This window comes from Numida meleagris, chromosome 2 (assembly GCF_002078875.1).
Source record: "Numida meleagris isolate 19003 breed g44 Domestic line chromosome 2, NumMel1.0, whole genome shotgun sequence".
Taxonomy (NCBI): domain Eukaryota; kingdom Metazoa; phylum Chordata; class Aves; order Galliformes; family Numididae; genus Numida; species Numida meleagris.
In genome coordinates this window covers 82,156,911-82,180,478 of record NC_034410.1, presented here as the reverse complement: position 1 = coordinate 82,180,478, position 23,568 = coordinate 82,156,911, and the positions used below count along the sequence as shown (strand labels likewise).

Below are 23,568 nucleotides of genomic sequence, written 5' to 3'. Positions count from 1 at the left end.
CAAAGGGTGTTCTCAGGATGTGGTTAATGGATTATTTTTTTCCCCAGCATCCATTTTAGTGGAAAAGCCACACAAATTTTAGTTAGATTGCGGCCACCTAACTTATATTTAATGTGTCTTTCAGAAAAAGCATAAAGCGTTTCAGAAAAATGACTGGTGGTAGAAAATCATTTATGCTAGAAAAACATGTCACTTGTAGATGTGAACTATAAAATCATATCAGCAGGCGAACGTGTAGTTCATGTATTGTGTGCTTGTTGACTAAAAAAAAAATTTGGGAGGTTTGAGAGTATGAGAAATCAGCATTCTTTCTTTACTTCCTACTAATAAGGAAGTAGTAAAGAAAACCCTGGATATAACCTTGATTGTACAACTTGCTTGTATAAAGCAATAATAGTGAAAGCATGCAGGCCACTTCATGGCCTCTTGTAATTTTTCAAGAGTAGTTGACAGACGTATATATTTCTTGTAAGAAACTAGTTTCTCTTTTCAAAGAATTACCATCACTGGAGTCAGAAGTCTCCTTCTGCAGGAATGGCAGCAGCTTATTAGTGGCCATTTCAAAGTCAAACTTGAAGTGAGAAAACAGTGAGAACTGTCAGTAACTGCTTCCTTCTCCAGAAAATGTTGAGCTAGCAAATACATCAGTGGTAACTGAATTTGCACGGAAGCCTCGTGAGAAGGAGCGTGTTTTGAGCTGCAGAAATAAAAAGCCATTTTGTCAGCGTAAATGTGAAATGTATTTAAGTATGTCTTCATAGTGACTGATGCTTTTATTCTCTTTTTTTTCAGGACACCTACAATGGCAGGAGGTCTTTTTTCAATAGACAGAGATTACTTTCAGGAAATTGGAACATATGATGCTGGAATGGATATTTGGGGTGGAGAAAACTTAGAAATTTCTTTCAGGGTAGGTAAAAGCTCGACTCTGTTCAATGTTTTATTACTGGCAGTATGTCTCATGTTCTGTAAAATACAGATCAGATGACTGTGACAGGGTCCTCTCCTTTTGTAGCTAGCAGTATGCTTCCTGTCACGATCCTCCGCTGGAGACATGCAAAAACTGTACCTGTCAGTGAAGAAAAGTGTGTGGTGAATAGTTGACAGTCTTGTGATGAAAATCAAATTGGAGTGTTTATCATGAATAAATACATAGTTTTTTTTTTTTTTTTTACTAGGAATTCAGTTTGAAAACCCACTTGGGGAGTATAAGTTAAGGGTAATACTGTCAGTGTATGGTTTAGCTCATCAGTGAAGTGTGAGTGGCTCTGTTATTTTCTTTTCTTGCTGTGACCTGCCTTAAAGATAGTATGTTTTCATCTGGTTGCGGACCGAACCAGCATTGTTCTCGCTTTCATTCCTACCAAATAGGACCGTTACTTTTTGTTTTGTCTGCTCTGAACAAGTAAGTGGTTCCAAAATAAAACTGAAAATATTTTCAAAAACGTTACTTGGGAAATGTATGTTGTTTTTACATGGAGAATCTGTTTTATAGTGGACTTTGTGGACAGATAACCACCTGCTGTTTTCCTGTGATTCATGTGAACCTTTTTGTTCCTTTGGTGTCCAGCTGGCCCAGTTCTCTATAGTAATCTCATGTTGTGAGGTGTGATATACTCCTCCTTATGCTCTCCTGTTTAGGCTTTTGAGCATCCTTACCTGTTGAAGAAACAAGCTTACTTTTCCCTTCCATATAGTATTTTTATGTTGTAGTTATCAACTAACTTTTCTCCAAATTGACTAACAGTAAATAATTTACATTTTAAAACATTTTTTAGCCATTTAAACCATGCAGTAACTGTTCTTTCACTTTCAGATTTGGCAGTGTGGTGGCACTTTGGAAATTGTAACTTGTTCGCATGTTGGGCATGTGTTCAGAAAAGCAACGCCATACACTTTTCCAGGAGGTACAGGGCAGATAATCAACAAAAATAACAGACGGCTTGCGGAAGTCTGGATGGATGAATTCAAAAACTTTTTTTATATCATTTCCCCAGGTGAGCAAGTCTTCGGTTATGAGAAGAAATATCTATTAATGAATTACTACTGGGAAAAAAAAAAACAACAAGAGTATCTAGCTAAAAATGTTATTGTTTTTAACTTCATGAAACAAAACTCGCAAAAGATGTACTAAAAAGATGACTTTAATTAAAACATAATTTTATTAGCCTATCCAGAGATGTACCCTGAAGACTTTAAAGTCTTTATGTTTTTTTAAATGTGAACATGACTTGCGAATGAGCTTCCTGTGCAATGGAGTTAAAGCTCAGTAGAACATCAGAGTTCAGCTGTAGTGCTAAAAGCTAGCGGTGCAAATGCATCTCATAATGTGATGGAGTTTGGCCTCTGGCTTCCGTGTTGTGAGCATTCAAGATTGAATCAATCAAAATGGATATAAGTGAGTTTCTGTAGCAGGAGGGGTAAAATTTAATGTCATCTGGGTTCATAGAGTTCGCACGTTGCGATCCAGTGTGTGGGGACAAAGTGGCCAATATATTTGACTGTGATGATACAAATTATCTTTCTTAAAATGAAGGTTAATAAAACAGGAGAATGTATAATATGAGAGCAAATTTCCTATGAACTCTGATTTTCTATGAGGAGAAACTTTCAGGAGAAGAAAAGAAGCCTGGGAAATACTGAATTATTACCTTCCACTGCAGATTCTTTTTATTTGTCTTTTTAAATAAAAGACAAAGACAAACTTTGGAGATTAACAGACACCAACAACTATTTGAGGCATTAGAGACATTCAACTTCAAACATTGAGCGGTAGTTTTATATGCTAAATCTGCTTTTCCAAATAGCTATCTTCAAAGCTGCTATTCCCTTATGACTTGCTTATTAAACTTGCATTAGTATTGGAATTTGAAAACTGTAATAAAATGTAGTATGAGTCTGAACAATGTCAAATTTAGATTACAGGCTTTGAGAATACTTGTGAGAGCAGGTGATCACGTTGCTTTATACTTTTGTTTCTTAACAGAATGCACTATTTGATTAGGACTAAGATTTTTTTTTAATTCTATTTTTGTAATTAAAAAAATCTTGGTACTAGTCAAAGCCTTTTAGGTGAAATCAGAATCTAATAGCTTGTGGCTATTCTCCTGTGTTATTAATTAAGAATTATGAATTCAAACATCACATGTAAAAGTAGGTCTTTCAGATAAGTCGTATATAAGTAACTGCAATTAATTTTGGCTAAGATTGCTTTTTTGCATCCATGCCAAGCTAGATTTTTTTGGCTGAGTAGGAACACCTAACTGTAAAAATAAGCTCTTGAAAACAAAGCTGAATTAGTCAACACAGTGGTAACACTGTGATATTTTATATATGATCTTTGTAGTCCCTCTTTTCATGAGATAACCATAAGCTACAAAAGGAGTTAGTGTTTTCATTTAGAACTGTTGTTTTGATACAGCTTCCTTTCATGGGTTTACAGCATTGTGTGTATACATACATTCTCCTGTTGGAGAAAAGTAACAAAAAAAATCATTTAAAATTGAACATCAGTAAAAGTTTTTGAAATGGTGAAAGTAACTTCAGCAGTTATCTGTAATTGCACTGTATATTCTCTTCTTCTGAAAGATGCATGCCTGCACAGTTTGTCTTACACTAATAACCTGCGTGATTGGTGGATGTGTTCTTGCCAAGAGCTCTAAGCTGCTCTGAGAGCATCTGCACCAGCCAGCTGGCACACAATCTCATTTCTGTACCCATATCCCTATGACACTGGACTAAAGTTTGTCATTAGAATTTCCAAGTGTTTCAAGAATCATAGGGCCACATTACCTGAATCTGTTGCATTTTTCTGAAATTGGTTTGTTGCCTGAGGCTGTGAAAAAGAATGGTTTGTACTGTGGCTCACTTCTAGCTATGATGCAATATTTATTGTTTAGAGAATGAACCTACAGGTTGTAGTCAGTGCTGCTCATATCTTCTTCTCTCCCCTCCAAATCCATGCAAGTTGTCAGAACCATAAGTTAATAACAGAATGAATTGTTATTTGGAGAAGTTCACAAACCCCTTACCTTTATTGTTTTGTTATCTTTGTCTTACTTGAGTTAGGCAGACTGCTAATTTTACCTGTTGATGGCAAATATTGCTGAAAATTTTCAGTGTATCTTTCTAAGCCAACTTGGTGAATTTCTTCTACATTAACTCATTTAGCTATACTCTGATTTTTCAAGTATCCTTCTAATATGAAAACTAAATGCTTAGTTCTTGCAGGATGATGGTGTAGTGACTCTCTGGCAGACTGTACAGCCTATGAAACTCTCTGTTAGTGTAGTGTGTACTTTCAGTATTACTGTGACAGCATCACAGCTTCTTGGAAGGAGCAAGATGAGAATTTTTAAGCTGCTGCTAGCTTGCAAGCCTGAGTGCATATGAGAGAAGAAAAGGAACAAACCTCTGTGTACCTGTGTTTTTCTTGTTATGGATGAGGAAATTGGATTTTGAAGGAGGTACTGGCAGACATGTTTAAGTCAAATTAACAAGAACTTTTTCTCCTCCTTTATATCCTTTCTTTGCTGCTCCCCTGGGAGAAGGAACCACAGAGGGATGCAAACCTGAGATTCTCAGGTAGCTTTCCCATTTCACGTGATCTGAACTGTCTGGAAGGAAATGTCTTACTATTTGATTGATAGGAACTCCAGAGAGTTTTCATGGTTGATGTAGTTAAATGGAAAGCTATACTCTTGAAAAGTAAGCTTTTAATCTTTTTTCCCCTATAGTAAATACTGCCTAATAGGAACTACTTGTGTTTTAAGCTTCCATGCATTGTAGAAGCCATCTTTCTGCTTAGAAGTAGACAAGTACAGAAGGAAGCTGGGCAGAACAGTGTTGCAGCAGGTGCTGCTCAACCAAAATCCAACCTGTCTTCTCACGCACAGTAGCTATTCTCCACAGCATTAATGGCACTAACTGTTGCAGTTGTTCTGCATTAGCCTACAGCTTTTCTTACAGCTGTGTGCTGCAGCAGGGTGCTGTTTCACAGACCATTTCCTGTTGGAATCCAGCATGTACAGGTGAATAGCCTGACTCCTGTCAGCCCGTGCACATTTTGCCACTTCTCACTGATTTCTAGACTTGCTCTTTCTTCATTCCCTCTAGTCCAAAATACTGTGACAGGATTGTCCAAGGTGAGGCTTCGTGAGCTGCCAGTGTCAGTCTAACAGCTTGCTGCAAGGATGGTGCCTTACTCTTTTCACATGTTGGTTGTTCATTTATGTCAGCTAGTCTTACTTGCTGAACTCCTTGGGACCTTTTACTCTGTGGGCTGTCTTTCTGCTGGTTAAATTAGCACCTGTGTCAGCACAGGAAGTGCAGCAGCAGTCTGAAGCTGAGCAAGGAAAATGCCCTTTCTGCTGCAGCAGCTCCGAAGCATTATGTTGGCTTACCACAGCTACCTTCTTGTAGCTACTAATTAATTGTAAACTGGCGGTTACAGTGTTTGTTGATATCCTCCTTCTAAAGGTGAAACACAGATTACACAAGAAAATCACACAGTCTAAAACTACGTGAATCGGTGTTCCATCTTGGGCCTGCGGCCTCTTGGTCATGGCTGTCATTCAGCAACCTCTTGTACCCCTGCTTGTACGCTGAAGGCGTCCCAGCAAGCAGTTCTGATGAGCTTGGGAAGAGCCTCCTAGTGTGAATGGAAATTAATCTTCTTGTTGACCAAAAGTTTTACCCAGAATGTGTCTTTGATTGTGCCAGAGCAATTGACAGTGCTGTAGAATTATGTAAGTGGGAGCCGTCTAACATACATAGTTGTAATCCTGAGAACTGGATCGATGGGCCTGGTTTCTCATCACTATGTGTACTTGTTTTTAGCCAAGCACAAGTCTGAGATGAGATTTCTGTCTATGGGCGATGGGGAGACTGAGTCAATGATGGTAGTTCTTTGTGATGTAGCTAAACTTATGTTTGAAGTATGAACTGAGCGATCCTGTATTTTCCAGTTTTCAGCCAGTATTTCCTACTGGCGCTAACTGGAGATGCAAATATGTGACTGTGTGAATTGGTTTAAAATGATTACTGCTTATTGAGTTGTATAATACTGAATAAAAACAGGTTCTATGAATTTTTTATTTATTTACTTTGTCAAACAGAAGCCTGGTTTTGAATGAAACAGCTTTCTTACTGTGCTTTTGAAAATGGAGTGGCTTATAATCATGATGAAAACATCATGCTTCTCATCTTTCAAAGCGGTTTAGCATTGAATGTATTGCCACATTGAATTTTGCAAGCAAATCTTCAGTTCTGTTGAAGTTTTGAGGATGGCAGAACTATTGCAACATGGCCACTGAAAACCTTAAGTATTCATGAATTAGCAAAAGGAAAATAAACCTTCTGGGGGAGTATTCTACTGCTAGACATCATTATATGTATGTGAAAGCATTAGGCGGCTTGTACTCTTATATTGCAAGTGGAGGAGTTAGTAGTTTTGAAATTGTTTTATAGGGCTCTTCCTTCCCTTCCCAGTCTATTGGGAAGTCTAGGGATTTTCTCTCAAAAACAGAGTAAAGCATTTTTCAGAAAATAGTGATAGCATTGAGTAGTTTCTAACTGTTTCTTCTGATGCTTAATAACCAAATTACAGAAATGACTGCTCGGGTGAGAAGTCTGAATTTGTCAAACTGACAACTTTTTTTTCCAAGTGTAAGTATACCCAAGAGATCTGATTGAAGAGGAAAGACTGTTACATATTACTTATCAGAATAGCATGGTATCGCATATGAAGTTGCATACCACGTCTCTTAGTATAACATCTAACTATTGTGTTCAAGAAATGTTTAGATGTTGTACTAAGGGACATGGTTCAGTGGGAAATACTGATGGTGTGTGGATGGTTGGGCTGGATGATCTTGGAGATCTTTTCCAATCTTGGTGATTCTGTGATTCTATGAAATTTTTTCAAGAATAGCGACAGCACCCAGGAAGTGCTGAGCTAAATCTTAGATTTGTACTAAAGACTGGGGTTGATGGTTTTGAGCTATTTGATACGTGTTCACCTTATCAGTATTTATCTCTCAGTACGCCTTTAAGTGCATTTGGGAAAAAGCATGCAATTGTCACAGCAAGCAGCAAGCTGAGTAATAATAAGAAACAGAATAAGCTGAGTAATAATAAGAACCACCAGGAAGATCCAGGCTTTTAATATGATAAAATAAACTTTATGCTGTTCTGGTTTGTTTTTGTGTTTCTGGGGAAGGAAAAAAAAAAAACTGTGATCAAGTATGGACAATAGTAAGTACTGTTAACACTGGTTTCATGAACAAAGCCAAAGTATTTGGAAAAACAAGTGATGAACGTGATTGTCTTCCTCATTATATACCTACCTGCACAGGCTGGCTTAGTAGTTAGCTGGGAGGAAGACTTGACCTCATTCTGGTTTTGTGGTTTATATATATTATATATTTTAGCTGAGCCTTTAAAAACAAGTACAAAAACACTGGAAGGCATATGTAAGAATTTAGTGCATATATAAATTATTACCTGTGTGTGCAGAAAATAATGGTTCAGGAATGCCTTTTATTTTTGGTATGATTTGTATATTGCAGTCTTCCTAGTTTGCTTCAAATTCTTCCCCCTAATAACTGTTTCCCATTAGTAACTTGCTGTGCTGTATAGTGTAAATAGGGATACTCTGGCTAGTTGTGAATAATACAGACAGGGTACTGGAAGCAGCTAAGAGATCAATACCTCACTGGGAAAGTAAAGCAATTTGGCCTTGTTAAAGACCACCCCTAAGGCAAACTATACTTCTTCAGCTATCGAGTGCTGGGGTCCATGTGCCAGTATTTGACTTTGTGTAGATATGACTTTAGAGTAGTTTATTGGCTGGTTGGTTTGTTTTTTAGTTACGTCACACTTAAAATGGTTATAATGGATATAATGCACACCTTTTATTTCAGTGTAACGGAGCAAAAATCAGCTGGCAGATCTCTTCTACATAGTTACATCTAAAATTACTTTAAGAAATAATGTATTTGTAAACTATTAAGTGTCACTTCATATTTAATTTAGGTGACTTCAGTCCTTGTGCCGTTTTTAAAGTGACAAAACCCTAAGAGTATTTTTTTTTGAAGGTCATTGTAGCAAATTCTATTGATGTATAAGTTTTTAATTGTGTAATGTTCTTGCAAGGGTAGCGTGATGGCTATTTCATCCGTCCGCTTCACTTTTCATGACTGAAAGATGAGGAGCTGCAGCTTTTCTTTTCTTACTTTACAGGGTCTTGAGAGAGTACTCATTTTGGTGTTTAGGAAATCTTCACTTTGATTAAGAGAGGGTAGTGTATTGGGTTTTTTGCGTGCGTGTATTTTTTGGTTGTGTTTTGATTTATATTTGTTTTTTTTTCATTAACATTATTTGCAGTTTTATTAAAAAAACAACAAAATTTTGCTCATTTTTTCTCCTTATTACTGTAGTTCTTGAGAATGTTTTCTCAAAAGTTAAAAAGGTTTTCTCTGAAGTTTTCAATTAAGTGATCCTGACTTAGCATTTTCCTGTTTCTAGAATACTGAAATTACAAATGTTTTTACGGATGTTTACAAGCAGCTGAAATTATGCAGGTGTCTGTCTTAATTGAGTAGAAATACACCATCTGCTGGCAGGTCGATTTAATAACATGATATATCAACTGCAAAATATCTCAAACTTAGTTTCAAAAGGTCTGACGTTCTTGAGGTAACTTAGTGTCCTCTAAGTGCAGAGATTTCTGAAAAATATTTGTAACTGGAGGAGGTCTTTAGGCATAGTGGTCAACTGAGCTGTATTTGTGGTCTGTGGATGGTACTTTTTTATAACATATTTGGTAATGTATCATTTTGGCCTGTGTAGCTGGAGTGTAGTGTGTAAAATACAAAGGGAAATAGCTGGAAATTATTCCAACTTTAATTAATATTATTGAAATGTTGATAACAATGGTGCTTAATTCTGATGAAGTAAAAAAATACTTATTGACATGCATACCTTCCTCATTCCACTTTCAGATGGGATTTGGACGACTTAGTTTTCAGAAGGAATTAAAACTACCATAAAGGGTTAGGAAGATATGAGAAGAATGGAGCACTTCGATAAACAAGGGACAAAAGAGAATAAAGACAGGCAAAATACTACAAAAATTAATAGCAGGCCTAATGGTGAACACAATTCCTGCAACTGCTGCTTTTTTATTGAACAAATACGGAATTGTTAAGGGCTTAGTTCTCCGTATGAAGGCTGCATTCTATTTCTTTATGTGTTTAGATGAATGATGACGAGTCCAGCAGGTGGTACCTGGCTTACAATATTAAATTGAAATGCAATTCTCCTTGCTTTGCAGAAGGAAATTGCTATGTTATGCTACAGAGATATGCACCCCAGTTGATAATGGGGATAGAATGGCATTAGTGACTATAAGTTTCAGCCTTTTTTTCTCTGATAACTTAGTAAGCTGTAGCCTTCAAATTTTTCCACAAACCACAGGTAAGAAATTGTCATGCATAATACAGATGAAGTGATTCCACCTTCTGTGTAATTACTGGGAGAAAAAAGTCACAGATAGTGATTAACTTGTCTTCTGTGATAAGTATAAGAAAGTGCTATGTTTAAAAAAAGGTTTTTTCTTTATGTAGAGATGATTTCTTAGAAAGTCTTTCACACAGTGTATTATCCTAATCAATTTTGTATTAGATGAAGCTATGTACAATTTACTAGTAACCATTAAATGCAACTTGTTTTTTTAACCTCAAGGAGTTACTAAAGTTGACTATGGGGACATATCATCACGACTTGGATTGAGACGCAAGCTTCAGTGTAAGCCTTTCTCCTGGTACCTGGAGAACGTTTATCCCGATTCCCAAATTCCACGCCATTACTTTTCTTTGGGGGAGGTAAGATTTTTATCTGGCATACTTGCCTACCATGTATAAACTAAGTTGGGCAGTAAGTTGTTTCTGTCTGAGCTACACGTTAACCTCCAGCAGAGTTCAGGTAACTTGCACGTATATTCCCATCATCTGAAAAGTGATGCCTCTGTCACCTCAGTGAAGCAAAAAAGCATACTTTGTTGTATGCTGTGTTAATTGAAATGTTTTCACTTTTTTATTACAGTACTAAATTTCACAGAAAAGGCCTTTAGAAATATTCATTCAGAAATACATAGTTAAAGTTAGCTTCATGCACAGAGTTCTTTGTGTAAAGCAGTGTTTTGCTTAAAAAACTAGAGCAAGTTGAACAAAGACTTGGCTAAATAAATAAATAAATAAATACTCTGAACTTTACCTTCAGAATCCTCTTCAGTGACTAGAAATGCTATTCTTAAGCTTTGCTGGGCATTTCTCTATGTTTTTCTTTAGTTTAAATGACAGTAGAGGTAGCACAGATGATGTTGTCCTAAATAAGCAGGCACATACTTCCCCCTACAAGCCATGTTGAGCCAAATATTGCACCTCTTGTAGAGTAATTTTATACTGTAATTGTACAAGAAAAACATATTTAATAAAAAGGAGCAGATGTTCATGCTGCTATCTGGATATCACCAGACTACTATTCATTGTATTTGCTATATAGTAATACAGGGATTAAGGCTGTATTTCAAGAATTGAAGAAATTGAACTTTGTCTCCTGTGACTTAATGGAATTAAACCCACTGTGCCTAGGAGAGTGCTTTGAAACTTTTGGCAGTTTTGGGCTGGAGGTGGAATTGAGTCCATTCCATTGTAGCTGAGCCATTGAGGGAAAAAAAAGGGTTCTCAAGGTGGGAAGATCCCCAAGAGAAAGCAAAGAAACGTGACTCTGTAACAAAGCAGCTTGAACATTTGCCTGGGAGTCTGAGTCATGGTTAATGTTTTCTCACTGTAGTACCATTCATACATTTTACAATTCATGCAGATAACCTGTAGGTGTATAGCAGAGAAAACTGGTGTCAGTGTGGTTTGATACGGGCCTAGTTCTTTCTTAAAAATAACAGCCCTTTGTTATGTGCTCTTTTTCACTCCCAGATAAGAAACGTAGAAACAAATCAATGTCTGGATAACATGGCAAGAAAAGAAAATGAGAAAGTTGGAATCTTTAACTGCCACGGAATGGGTGGAAATCAGGTGACTTTTTAAACAATAGTAATGAATTGATTTATTTTAAACTCTACTCGTCAGGACATTTTTTCAGTAACAGTCATTAGATTGTATGTAAGCTGTACATTGTTTGAAACCTTGAAAATGCTGCCCTTAAGAGGGAATGCATGAGAAGATATGCTGATGATTCCTCACTTGTTGGTTTTTTTGAGGACCGATTGCAACATGATGTAGATAAACTTCAAAGTAAAAAATGAAATGAGGGGAGGAGACTGCTGTAAGCCACACTTCCCCTCCTGTAGGTTCTCTGAAACCATCTCCTGGTTAGACTTGTTGGTTGGCATTGTTAGTTAAACAGAAACAAAATAAAGAAGTCTTCCTCCACCTGAAATGTTGTTTTCAGTGTGCTTGAGTGCCAATTCTGAAACTTTCTTACATTCATTTTTTATTTGCTTTGTTAATAATTCTTGATCAAGTCTTTTCCAGTATACAAAGATTGCCTGACTTGGGGATTGTGCTGTTCCTATGTAGGAAACAGCCTGCAACTTGCAAATGTCATTTTGAAGAACTTATTCACGTAGTGTTTGTATTTGTCCCCTAAAAAAATTATTTCTGTACATGCTGAAGAAAAATAAAGTTCAGTGAGTATTAATGAATCAGTGCACAGATGTTTCCTGTCACTCACACCTGCCTTCTCCCTCCTACCACCACCACCCCCATGCTGTCCCATACCCATGAATTCTTTAGTAGAGTGTTGGTAGTTTTTTTTCAGTTTGTCATTATTTTTCTGTCTAGGTTTTCTCCTATACTGCCAACAAAGAAATTCGAACAGATGATTTGTGTCTAGATGTCTCCAAACTTAATGGCCCGGTAACAATGCTCAAGTGCCACCATCTAAAAGGAAATCAACTTTGGGAATATGATCCAGTGGTAAGTCTTCTAATAACTTGTGATGCTAAAATTAGACAACTTTCTGTTTTTACGTGAGCCTACACTTCAAGAAACTGCTTTGTGGGACTGCAGTTTGACAGTCAAAACAGGAAACAAAGTTAGGAGGATTATGTTCCCCTTGTCCTTAGTTCATCGAGTGGTACCTGCATTGATTAATTACCTAATGAGTTTTTGAGGAGGTCTTAAAAAAAGAAGAATATTTTCAACATGCTTCCAGACCCTCTGAAGAAAAGCTGTTAGTGCAATATTTTGTGAAGGTGAGGTTGCCTTAATATTGTCTATTACTGATCGCGTAGACAGCGGAAATTATTTCCTGTCATCAATTCCAGCGCCTGGTGTCTGGGATCTCACAAGGTTAAAAGGAAATGCTGTTGTGATTAAAAAATCAGCATCCAAAATTATGAGAGGTTTTACATTTACATTTAGTGTTTTTAAGTTAGAGATGCTTCAGACAGCTTTATTTTAATCATCTTCTCTTCCATACTGTGCAAACTCATTTTAACATTCATAAGTTGAACTGCCAGATCTAGAAACCATTGTGCACTTGTCCATTGGTTGTTAATTTGATGCACAAGCTCTGAAAACAGTATGGTGATCAAGTACAAATGTTGACTGAAATGCTTAAATTCAAATTTTGGAAGTCATTTGTTCCTTTTTTTAACATAGTTTTACCCGACTTAAGGAACTATATTGAGTAATATTATGCAGTAATATGTTTATGTAATAATCAGCGATTCGTTAAAGGGTAAGTGCTTGTTTTTTTTTCTTTTGTTGTTTTTTTTTGTTGCATCTTTAAATGCCTCATTACAGATAGTATCAAATAGCTTAAAGATGAATATCTGTTAATTTATTTTTAAATGAAGTAACCAAGTTAGTATCCAGACAAAAGATCACTAGCAATTTTCAGGAGTTCCATGTCAGTGTGGCTTGTTGGTTTTTGTTTGGTTTTCCTTCATATTTCAAGAAGGGAATGATTTTTAACACTTCTCTGTAGTTTATGCAGTAGCTTTTTGATCCAAACAACACTAGTAAGGGTTGTCAGATTCCTCAAAGCATGCAGACATCTTTATGCTCTAGCTGAGGGAAGCAAGTGGTCTTTCTTGCAGTGATTGCTGCAGCCTGTAAAACAGACTTCTCGTATGCCTGTCCCTAGCCACTGGTAAAATGATCTACAAAACGTCACTGAAAGCTGGCTAACAAAGCACAAAAATAACGTAGTGAATACATAGCAAGAGCACTTGCTCGTGTAGTTGGGTGATTTCTTCATACATAGCTTTTTCCTTCTGCCTCTGTTTATATATGCCTTATATATATATAAGGAGCCCCTTTCCCTTAAAGTCTAGTAGGAAAAAAAAAAAAGCAAGCTGTGTTAGTCATCTGTCTGCTTAAATGTGTTCCAGCTTCCTTCCTTCTACAGCTGCTGCGTGAGTGCAAAGGGGTTAAGTGCTCAGGTTGTGTGTAGGGTTTGTTTTCTTGTTTTTTTTTCTTTTGTCTGTGTGGTGGTGGTTTTTTTGTTTTGTATTGTTTTTTGTTTTTTTTTTTTAATTTGCTACTTGTGTACATATGGCCTGCCTGTTCTGCTCTTCAGTCAGTCCAGTGTCCTGAGAGTGCTGCTGAGAGAGAAACGTAGACCTGATGCTAATGCTAGTCAGCACTGTAGACAGGCTGATGCACCAGTGAGTATCTGTAGTACAGTGGCAGGAAATGCAACTTCTGAAGTCTTCCACTTTTCTCTAAGGGCAATACTGAGTTAGATGGAGTACTGTATGAAAGATTGCTTAACTATGTTTAATAAATACTGGAAAGATATACATGCATCTTTCTATGTATTTTGTACATATGTATGTATTTATAGTTAAGCATATTTTTGAGAAGGACATAATATAAGGTTAGTTTTGTGTCCCTGGCTGAGAAAGAAGAATTCAATGTGTTTGTTTTGATCTTGTGAAAACTACTGTTATAACTAATAATGAAGACTGTACGTTGTATCAGAATAGAGCTTCTAACTCCTTGAAAACTCCCAGCAGTACAGTCTTATTTAAAGAATGGTGGAAATTGCTTGATAATGAATGTAATTTTAAAAGTTCAGGCTGTTCTCATTTTCATGAAACGTAATGTGTTTGGTACCTACAACGTAGAATGACATGCATAGGCGTTCATTAGAATTGGGTTCTGGAGTTAGTAAGCAAGGGAGATCTTGTCTAGCTCCTGTTTACTTATGGAAGAATTACAACAGATATTAAACATTCCTTATTTTGCCTGGTGATTTTGTACAACTCATTTCTTTTTGTCTTCCAGAAATTAACCCTGCTGCATGTGAACAGTAATCAGTGCCTGGACAAAGCCACCGAAGAAGACAGCCAGGTACCCAGCATCAGAGACTGCAATGGCAGCCGCTCTCAGCAGTGGCTACTTCGCAACGTCACCCTTCCAGAAATATTCTGAGAGGTTCTAAAGAAAATAAAGGATTGACTGGGCTACCTCGGCTAATATTTTGGCTACACTGTTAAGTAGCAACAGAAGGAAACTTCTCTGCAGAATCCACAGTTCGCCACCTGCTAGAACTGCAGCTTTTCTGTAGCTGTGAACCAGCCTTCCTGTAAAAGGATGTGAAACTACCACACATACTAGTGAGACTGCGCCCACTGATGTTTACAAGATTTTTGAAAGAGTTTCTTCCAGCAAATCATGTAGAGAACATTTGGACAGTGGAAACATAATCAATGAAATATTCTTTCTGAGGAGCTGCATATCGTTGTAGTTTGCTTGCACATCAGTAACCTCTGCTGAAAGTGCTGTTGTAATGAAGAAAGTTCCAAGACTTTTTTTCCTGGTTAGCAGTGGTAACCAGACTACTAAATACAGATCCACAAATAAAACAGAGAGCTGGGAAATGGATTCAATAACATGAAATAAGAATTCTGTGGTTTAAGGAAAAAAAAAGAGAAAACAGGGTTGAATGGAAACTAAATCAGAACTATGAAAAGTACAATTTGTTATAGTGAAGTATCAAATTTATATGTAGATTTTATACCTCAGTGGGGGGATGATAACCAAGTCAAAACGCAATTCTCTTTTTTCAATTGTGTGATAGTCCATAAATACTTCTTTTTTCCCTGGTGGATCTAAAATTATTTTGGGCGCAAACAAAATGAGCATAAGAATAAACTTAGCTCTTGAATGTCAGATCAACATTTTTATTTTCATTTCTTGGCTGTTGGAATTGTATCTTTTTATTACTGTCTGAAAACTGGAGGTTAACATGCTGTCTAACTTTTTTTTTTGTCCAGACCTGACATTTCAGTTTGTATTTGGGTCAGTCAGCTTTCATGGACTTTCATGGCCAAACAGAAGATTTTAAGTACATTTTGAAGTCCTTAAGTTAACTTGATGGAATATGCTTAGCACCCAGAACTCATACTACTGTACTACGTTTTTTTTTTCATAGCAGTAAATCTTTTGTTCCCTGTTTGATTTCGGTCATCAGAAAGCCAGAAGAAAAGATACATGGTGTGCGTAGCAGAAGATTGGCAAAACTGAAGGTTTTCTGGAATCCTTTTTCACTCCATATTCAGATGTGCTCCATTGTCAAGTGCATATTTAGATTAGATTCTGAATTGTAATGTTGATCTGCTGCTTTTTTTCTAATAAAACCTAAAGAAAGATAGCTAAATTGGTATGGTTTAAAGTTAACATAGCCAAAAGCAATATGACTGTGTCATTACATGGGTCTGCTTTTTTCTTTTTCTTTTTTAAACTGAATTGGTTTGTTCTGTTAAGAAAAATCTGTGTGGGCTGATCATGAAAATGAGCTACTGAATGCTCAGGCTATATGTTGAATTTTCTTTTGGAAAGAAAAATGAGATTTACTTAATGGAGAGGATATTTTTATGATAAATGTCATTGTTTGGCCAACTGTCCTGTAAAGCGAATTAAATCTAGACTCCTGCAAAAGTTGTGTGGAATTATATTTGACTGTTGCTGCCGTTCTATATTTGCTGCTCCAAACTGCTTTAGGCAGTGTTATCTCCATTATTTCTGCAGTAGTACACAAGAGTTTTCATGTGCACCATGGGAAAATTTTAAAGAAGAAACTGCTGTGTTATACTGCTATTTAAAGTCCATAGGATGAGATGATGCGGAGTTGTGTTTAAATACGGGCATCTTTCATAGACCCCTCTTCTGGAAAGCTCCAAATCTGATGAGGTAGAAGTGGATTAATGAAAGTAATTGCGTGGTACAGTTATTAGGAAAGTATTGCTGTGTGACCGAAGACTAAACCCAAAAGTCTGTCTTGATGGGTATATGGAAACTTTTTTCCCTTTGGTATGGCTGGTGAAGAGGTTGGGATGGCGACAGTGTCATCAGTTACAACTGGCACACTTTCTTGCTCCATGGATTGTCTGCGGTCCCTCGTGTCTTTATACTGTTTCTGAAGTACAGTTTATGTTCACCTCAGACTGGTTATTAGCCCACTGTGATACTGACTGCTTGCAGTCTGATGCTGCATCGGTGCATGATGTTTTGGATTTCAGTTTTGCTTTATCTTAGCAAAGAAGCTTTGAGCAGAGCATGGCGGAAGAACATGCAGGAGATTAAAAATGAGGTTATGTGGTCATTCAGAAACATTTTCCCAAACTCAGAATTACATCCCTTTAAAAACATTGCCAGAAAAGAGGTTTTAATTCAGATCGACTGAGCTTTCATGGAGTGAGAAATAGGAAAATCAGAAGTGCAGTGTGCACATCCGGTATGCTTTTAAAATTTCTTAATTTAGTGCTTTGGACCTTACATGACTCATCACTGAACACATTAGAACGAATACACTTTCAGTTTATATTTTTAATTCTTATGATCACTTCTGTGATACCTACCCTGTTAAGAAAATGTAATTGCCATGGTTTGTAATTTTTTAATCCATAACTTTGATGGATTTTGACCTGTATTCAGCAGATCATGCATCGTTTAGTAATACTATGATAAAAATGATTGCACAATTAAAACACCTATGTCAAGGTATCAGGTTTGGAAAACCGAAATACTTATCGTGATTTACAGCCCATACCTTACTGATTGTTCCCTGCTGAACACTGAGGGGAGAAGCATCAGACTGGAGAGAATCTGCAGCCTCTGGATGCTTGGTTCAAAACCCTTCACTCCCCCGGTCCCATGGTGGGGCTGACTGGGGCTACTTGATGGGTGGTTGGCTGGGCTTAGCTTGCCAGTCTCACCGCCTGAGACAGTGGTGGGAGACAGTGCCTGGCTTCTATAAAGAATCACTGTCCCTTTAGTAGTGCGTTTCAAATATGCTGTGGCATTAAGCATCTTAGGTTAGCTTCCCCACCTCGTTTTCTTCTTGCTTTTCTTATCCTGTGGTTGCAGCCTCTGTCTGTGGAGCTTGCTGCTGATGGTGAGCCTGGTGTCTCTCTTTACCTGTGGTCTCCCAGTGGTGGTCTTCCACTGCCAGGCATCATATTTTTATGTCCTGGAAATGGGAGTATTAGTGGACTCTAAATACTTAATTCCTTTAGTATGAGAGGAGGGATCATATGTAAAGTCTTCGGGAATTTTTAGAATCTCTGTAACTATTGTATTCAACCTGCTATGAAAAATAGCATTCTATTCTTTCATAGTGTGTAGTGTATTTGTGTTATTAGGGATATGAATAATTTCTGGGCTCTGGAGACTCTGCACTTACAGCTGCTTTGTTCAGATCAGATGTAGGAGGTAAAACAGAAGGTGGATGTCCTATTTGACACCGACAGCAAATGGATGCAGGATAAGTGAAAAGATAAGTAGCTGTATTTTGGAGAGAATCAGTAAACTCTTCTTTCGTACTGCCTTCAGTGTGTTTAGCGTAGATTTCCTGTGTCTGCTCTAAAGGTAGTGTTCTGGTCTTCATCTTTTCCTCATTTGGCTGTGCGAAGACTTTTATTGAGAAACACCAGTGCCTTTTAACTGAATTGAACTGTATTACACATTATGGTATGACCTTTGGATAACTACTCTGCTAGCTTTTTTCAGTATGAAATTAAGTTGTATTTTAGTGGCTTTATTTTTATGGTGGTAATGTACAAAAGAGCTTAACTTTCCGTATCGTAACTGCAGTGGATATAATCGGAGACGTACTGTTAACGGAAGGGAGAATCTCTGTGTTCCAAGTTAGCTGCAAAGTAAGGTGATCCTTCTAATTCTCTCTCTGCAGAATCTGTCTTCATTGCTCTGTTTGTTGAAGTAATGTAACACATTCAGAGAGATGAGCAAACCCTTGGCAGGGCAGATTTCTTACGCTGTATTTCCTGTTCCAGTTAAGAAGAGACAAGTATCCTTCAAAAGACTGGGAAATCGTTATTAAACTTTCAGTAATTTTGAGAGCATGGAAGAATTGTTAATGCAGTGAAAACATGCTGGAAATTGTGATTAGGCACAGAATAGATTTTAAGAGCTTTAACACCTTGTATCTTGTTTGAACTCTATTGTAATACTAGGGATTTAGGGTCAGGTTAAAATGATCAGCATCAGAATGCCATTTGCTTTCAGGTCTGTAATGGAGTTCCTTACAAGCATCTTAAAGCAAATTGTTGCCAGTTGCGTGTCTGACCCTTAAACACTGATAATTGAGAGCTGTTTGACCAAACTCTGCTGCGATGTTCTGTGAAGGTGGTACACGTGGTGTACAGTGCTTTGAATAGCAAAATAGTATTTTCTTTGTTTAACAAATGAGTTTTAATGTAGGAAAATGAGGCAGCATAAATAGTTAGAAAATTATCTTGAGACTGAAGATGTTGAGATAAAAACTAACTCACTGCACTACTCACTTTTTAATCTTAGAGAACGCAATTGTAGCATTCTGCTTACATTTCATGCCATGTCAACTGATCCCTACCATGCTGAGCTCATGCTGAGCCATTCAGCCGGGCGATGCTAGTCCATATCAAAACCAACCTCTGAGATGAAAGCAAGCTGCTATTTCTGACAATAAACCAAGTAATTGCAATAGCATCTGTTCAGGGTACAGACAGTAACCTGCCTTTGAAAGTATCTGTACTGGTTTCCTTGTCTCTTTGATTGTAAGAATTCAGCTTTAACTTCAAATCTAGCCTGAATTCTTGCTTCTGTTATTTATGAATCTTTACTGTTCAGATATTCTCTGCTATGTCACTTTGCTGATGCTGGGACTAGAACCATTTGGCCATGGATAGCTTGCATTACTGGAGATGAACTGCTGATAGAAGGAAGATTAACCAGTGTTTTCCTTTTAAGAGACTTCACCATTACTTCCTCTGAACTCTAGAAATAAGCCTTTCCTACAATCTCAGTTTTGGCAAAGGAAAGCACCTATGCTGTGAAGTGGTCCAAGAAAAACTGTTGGGTTTGTGTCGAGCCCATAGGAAGTGGGAAAGAAGCCCAATCTTCACTGGTGTGGCGACTTCAGAACTGGGAATATTCAAACCAAATAATTTGAGGACAAGTTTTGTAGTTGCCTTGGCTGCGTAATGAGGAGATCTGGATTGTTTCACAGCAGAGATCTCATTTCAAATTCTGTGAAAACAGGAGGAATTTTCTGGCTGCTGTTTTCTGTCATGGTTTTGATGTTCACGAATTGATTAATGGGAGCATGTGAGTCTCTAATGGATCTTTTTGGTCTGAAAATGTTTTCAAGTAGCTAACCACGTAATAGATTAGCGAAATGGTAATCAGACCTGTGCCATTAAACGGACACTGTGCAAATGAGCAGTTCTGATGGCAAATATGCTAGGATCTCAGATGTAACAGCTGTCACTGCAGGTAATTGCTGTGACATGGTAACTAATGGCCTGTTGAATGCTGATGAACTCCTTGCAACGTCTCCTGTAGTCTTTTCAGTCAGGGAGATGATGGGAATGGAAAGTGTCATTTCCATTACCGGGGTAGAGAATCTCTCCCCATATGAAATAAAATTAGATTAAAAAAAAAAAAAAAGTATTCTTGAGACAGTGAGATCAAGTTGCACATGTAATTCCATTCAGATGTTGCTGTACTAATATGGTGAATGAACTAGAGACAGATCTTAAAACCGAAAATTTTCTCCTTCCCAGATGCTGAAAACCGCAGGAACTGATTCTGTACTAACCATATTTATGGCCTGTTTTGAATGTACTAGTTCTCAAAATTGCCCTTTGTAGTCATGGCCAATCATTCTTCTGATCTGGCTTAGATTTTTTTGTGTGTGTGATCTTGAATGTGAATGACTAAAAGAAAAAGCAAAGAATTATTTAATTGCGGATTGTGCATATGTGCGTATTTCTGTGAAGTAGTTTGGACAAAACACTAAACGAGCTCAGCCACTTAATACTGGGGTTCATCCCACAGCAGGAGTGCGGGCTCTCTATCGCTCGAGGCCAGTTTACCTCTGTGTTTCCTGTTGCAGGCGTGCTTAGCCCTGCCTGTCTTGCCCTGTGCATAGGATGCAGTCAGTGCCAATTCCCTGGTGAGATGAAATGCTTCATTGTTATGGCTCCTTTTCATGGTTTTGAGCTGCTAGGAGGCATTGTATCCCATTTCTATTTTTCTATGTGGTTTTCTTGCCCTGAAAAAGTGCATTTTAGTCCCGTGCCACAGTGCTGAAACACCTCTTGGAGGAAATTGTAATATCTTTGTCTGATTCAGGGGTTTTGCAAAACACCAGGCCGCCAAAGCCTGTTTTGTTTCCAGCTAATGGCTTGCCTGCTGAATCTCTTGAATGTGTCAAGACCAGTCCCCTAAGATATGCTGCAGTCTCCTGAAGCTTCAGTCCAACTGGATCTCTGAACTCCATTCCCGTGGAAACTGAAGAGGCTGTTTGAGTGCAGTCAACACCGACATCGCTTAATCCATTGTTTTCCTCAGGTTCCCCACAGGCCCCACTTGACCCCTTTGTAAATTGAGAAGGGATTTTTTACTCTGTGGGGAACAGTAGCTGGAGAGGCTTGTGCAGCTCTGTCAGTTCGCTACCCTCATCTGCTCTGTACTGTGTTGGAAATGGCCTGCCCACAAGTTCCTTTCCTCCTGCCACCATGCAGCAGTCCACCTTTGCCTCATCCCAAGGCAGACACCTGGCTTGCAATAGCTTGGATGGATGGCTTCATTTGGAAGATCACAAACTACTGCCTGAAGTGTTTCCTTTGATGGTTGAACAGATTTAATAGTCAAGTGGGAGTTTCTGTTCCTATTTTTTTTCTGGATATGTGGTTAAACGTGCTTCCATGTGAAGTATTTGCTTGGAGGAGAACCAGTTTTTTGGTTGATAAAGGGGAGGAGGCCACATAGTCTGAACAAGTGATGCCTTTTGCATCACTTTTTGGAGGGCCACCAAAATGATCAGAGGGCTGGAGCACCTCTCCTATGAAGAAAGGTTGAGGGAACTGGGCTTGTTTAGCTTGGAGAAGAGAAGGCTCCGGGGAGACCTCATTGTGGCCTTCCGATACTTGAAGGGAGCATATAAACAGGAGGGGGAACAATTGTTCATGAGGGTGGATAGCGATAGGACAAGGAGGAATGGTTTTAAACTGAGACAGAGGAGATTTAGGTTAGATATTAGGAGGAAGTTTTTCACTCAGAGGGTGGCGACACACTGGAACAGGTTGCCCAAGGAGGTTGTGGATGCCCCGTCCCTGGAGGTATTCAAGGTCATGCTGGATGTGGCTCTGGGCAGCCTGGTCTAGTGGTTGGCGACCCTGCACTCAGCAGGGGGGTTGAAACTTGATGATCTTTGAGGTCCTTTTCAACCCAGGCCATTCTATGATTCTATGATAATAGGAGAGTTAGAAACCCAGAACTGGAATCACTCTAGATGTGCATGTTCATTTTCCCCCTGCCCTTCCCATTCCATAAGTCTGTGATTATCTGTCAAGTGGCTGAGAGGGATCTTTCGTGGTGCTAATCACATTTGCACACCAGCAATGAAGAGAGGAAGAGTTATTTTCTCCACGATGGTTGCTAGAAATCAAGAACTGGGGTATATATACAACTGAGATACAGATGTACTTGTAGACTCTACCACTTGGGGAACTCCAGTTGTAGGTAATCTCACTTTAATGCAAACTTCTGTATGATTTTTTTTAGACCGATGAAGTGAGCCTTGACTTCTGAACATCTTGATTATTCAGAGCATGCAGCTTATTGAAAATGAAGCTGTTGCAAAAGGCTAATGAAGTGAATTGTTCCTGCATCCCGCAATGTAGTTCAATGACTGTAAATTTATGCTTAGTTTCTCTTAGGATGTGTTTGGACTAGGAATGTTAACTGGCTAAAATGGATTTAAGACAGCTGTATTTAATCAAGGAGAGAAGGAATAGGAGCTCATGTTCTACCTGGTGGGGTTTGGATCAAAAGCTAATAGGGTAAATGTGACTTGGAAGAGACTGGTTTCTTGCTAGTGCATCAGAAAAGACCAGCCAAAAAAAGCCAGCCCTGCTAGTGACCGTATTATAATAACTTCTCACAGTTAGGGGATAGTAAAATACTCAGTGAACAAATAAGTTGCTGCTTTGAATTTCTCAAAGACTTAATTTCTTAGTACTTACTGAAAGCAGAATCTTGTTTTTCCTTTTAAAATCTGAGCCAGCCTGTCTTCTTGCCCAGTTCTTGCTGTATATGCTTCTGCTCTAGGCTAGGATGGAAATATTAAGGGTCAGCACAGGGGCAATGCTGTCCTAGGATTCATTCTGTTGATTCAAATAATTACAATACATATAGCCGAGTCCTAGGAAAGACAAATTAGTTCTCATTAAGGGAGGAGAGCCAAAAAACGTACCTGAATCACTACTAGAAGAAGATGCATCTTTACAGATTTCATCTAAACTCAAACCTACTATTTTCAAATCCTTCCTGTGAAACAAGGTACTGAGCTCACACACTGCCTCCAGGCAGATGGAAGCTGTCACGCCTGTGAGGAGTGATCAGCTTAGTGAGAAAGACCAGCTCTGCATTGTCACTGCCGCAGACACACTGCACTGGCTGCTGCTGAGCACGGCCCAGGCATCTGGGCCCTGGCGTAGACACCAAGGCAGGGCATTGTGAGGTCAGAGCAGCAGATTGTGAGGGCATGGTGACAACTGGAAACGAGTGGGAAAAACTGTGAACTGAAAAGACATCCCACTGTTCCTTGTGACTCCTTGTCACTCCCATAGCATCATTTGTGTCCATGGGACATCCTCATGGAGGTGGGGACTCTGAGGCTGAGGGGTACTGATAGGGCCAAAGGAGCACGAGCCCCAGGACTCAGGTAGAGATGTTTCCTTTGATTCCTAAAGGCCTTTGATCCAGAATGGGCCATTGTTGTGTCTCTCTCCTTGTCAATTCTCATTGACGGGAGAGAGAAAGCCCGGCAAAGCCATCTTTCGCTTCTGTTTGAAAGGCCAGCACTGCTCTTTCTGGCACTGGTTGATAGAATTTACTAGAGTAAAATCCCCTTTCCTCCCATGCATAGAGCAAGTTGGTAGGTTTGCTTAAGAGTCAAAGGAAAACCAAGGGAGGGTGCAGGGGTGGGGAAGGAGAGAGCCAAAGACACTGTGTTTAATCCTGTATGTCT

General features: G+C 38.5%; 1 protein-coding gene and 1 long non-coding RNA gene across 7 annotated transcripts in view; one reads left to right on the top strand and one right to left on the bottom strand.

Moving 5' to 3' along the window:
• The window catches only part of GALNT1 (polypeptide N-acetylgalactosaminyltransferase 1), a 79,848-nt gene extending 63,877 nt beyond the window's left edge, over positions 1 to 15,971 (top strand). For all 3 annotated transcript variants that reach the window (XM_021388964.1, XM_021388965.1, XM_021388966.1), the window contains 6 exons: positions 793 to 910; positions 1,817 to 1,997; positions 9,745 to 9,884; positions 10,995 to 11,093; positions 11,862 to 11,996; positions 14,316 to 15,971. In XM_021388964.1, the coding sequence (XP_021244639.1) occupies positions 793 to 910; positions 1,817 to 1,997; positions 9,745 to 9,884; positions 10,995 to 11,093; positions 11,862 to 11,996; positions 14,316 to 14,462 (820 nt within the window). In that variant the 3' untranslated portion in view covers positions 14,463 to 15,971. The remainder of the gene's footprint in view (positions 1 to 792; positions 911 to 1,816; positions 1,998 to 9,744; positions 9,885 to 10,994; positions 11,094 to 11,861; positions 11,997 to 14,315) is intronic.
• Positions 930 to 23,041, bottom strand: LOC110394903. Of its 4 annotated transcripts, XR_002436015.1 has the most exons (4): positions 22,792 to 22,883; positions 22,562 to 22,647; positions 17,362 to 17,502; positions 930 to 1,069 (listed from the first exon to the last, which is right to left on the bottom strand). It is a non-coding gene; the product is annotated as an uncharacterized LOC110394903 (long non-coding RNA). The 4 variants fall into 4 exon arrangements; XR_002436014.1 differs by lacking the exon at positions 17,362 to 17,502 and having other exon boundaries at positions 22,792 to 23,041; XR_002436013.1 differs by lacking the exons at positions 930 to 1,069; positions 17,362 to 17,502 and adding an exon at positions 17,548 to 18,316.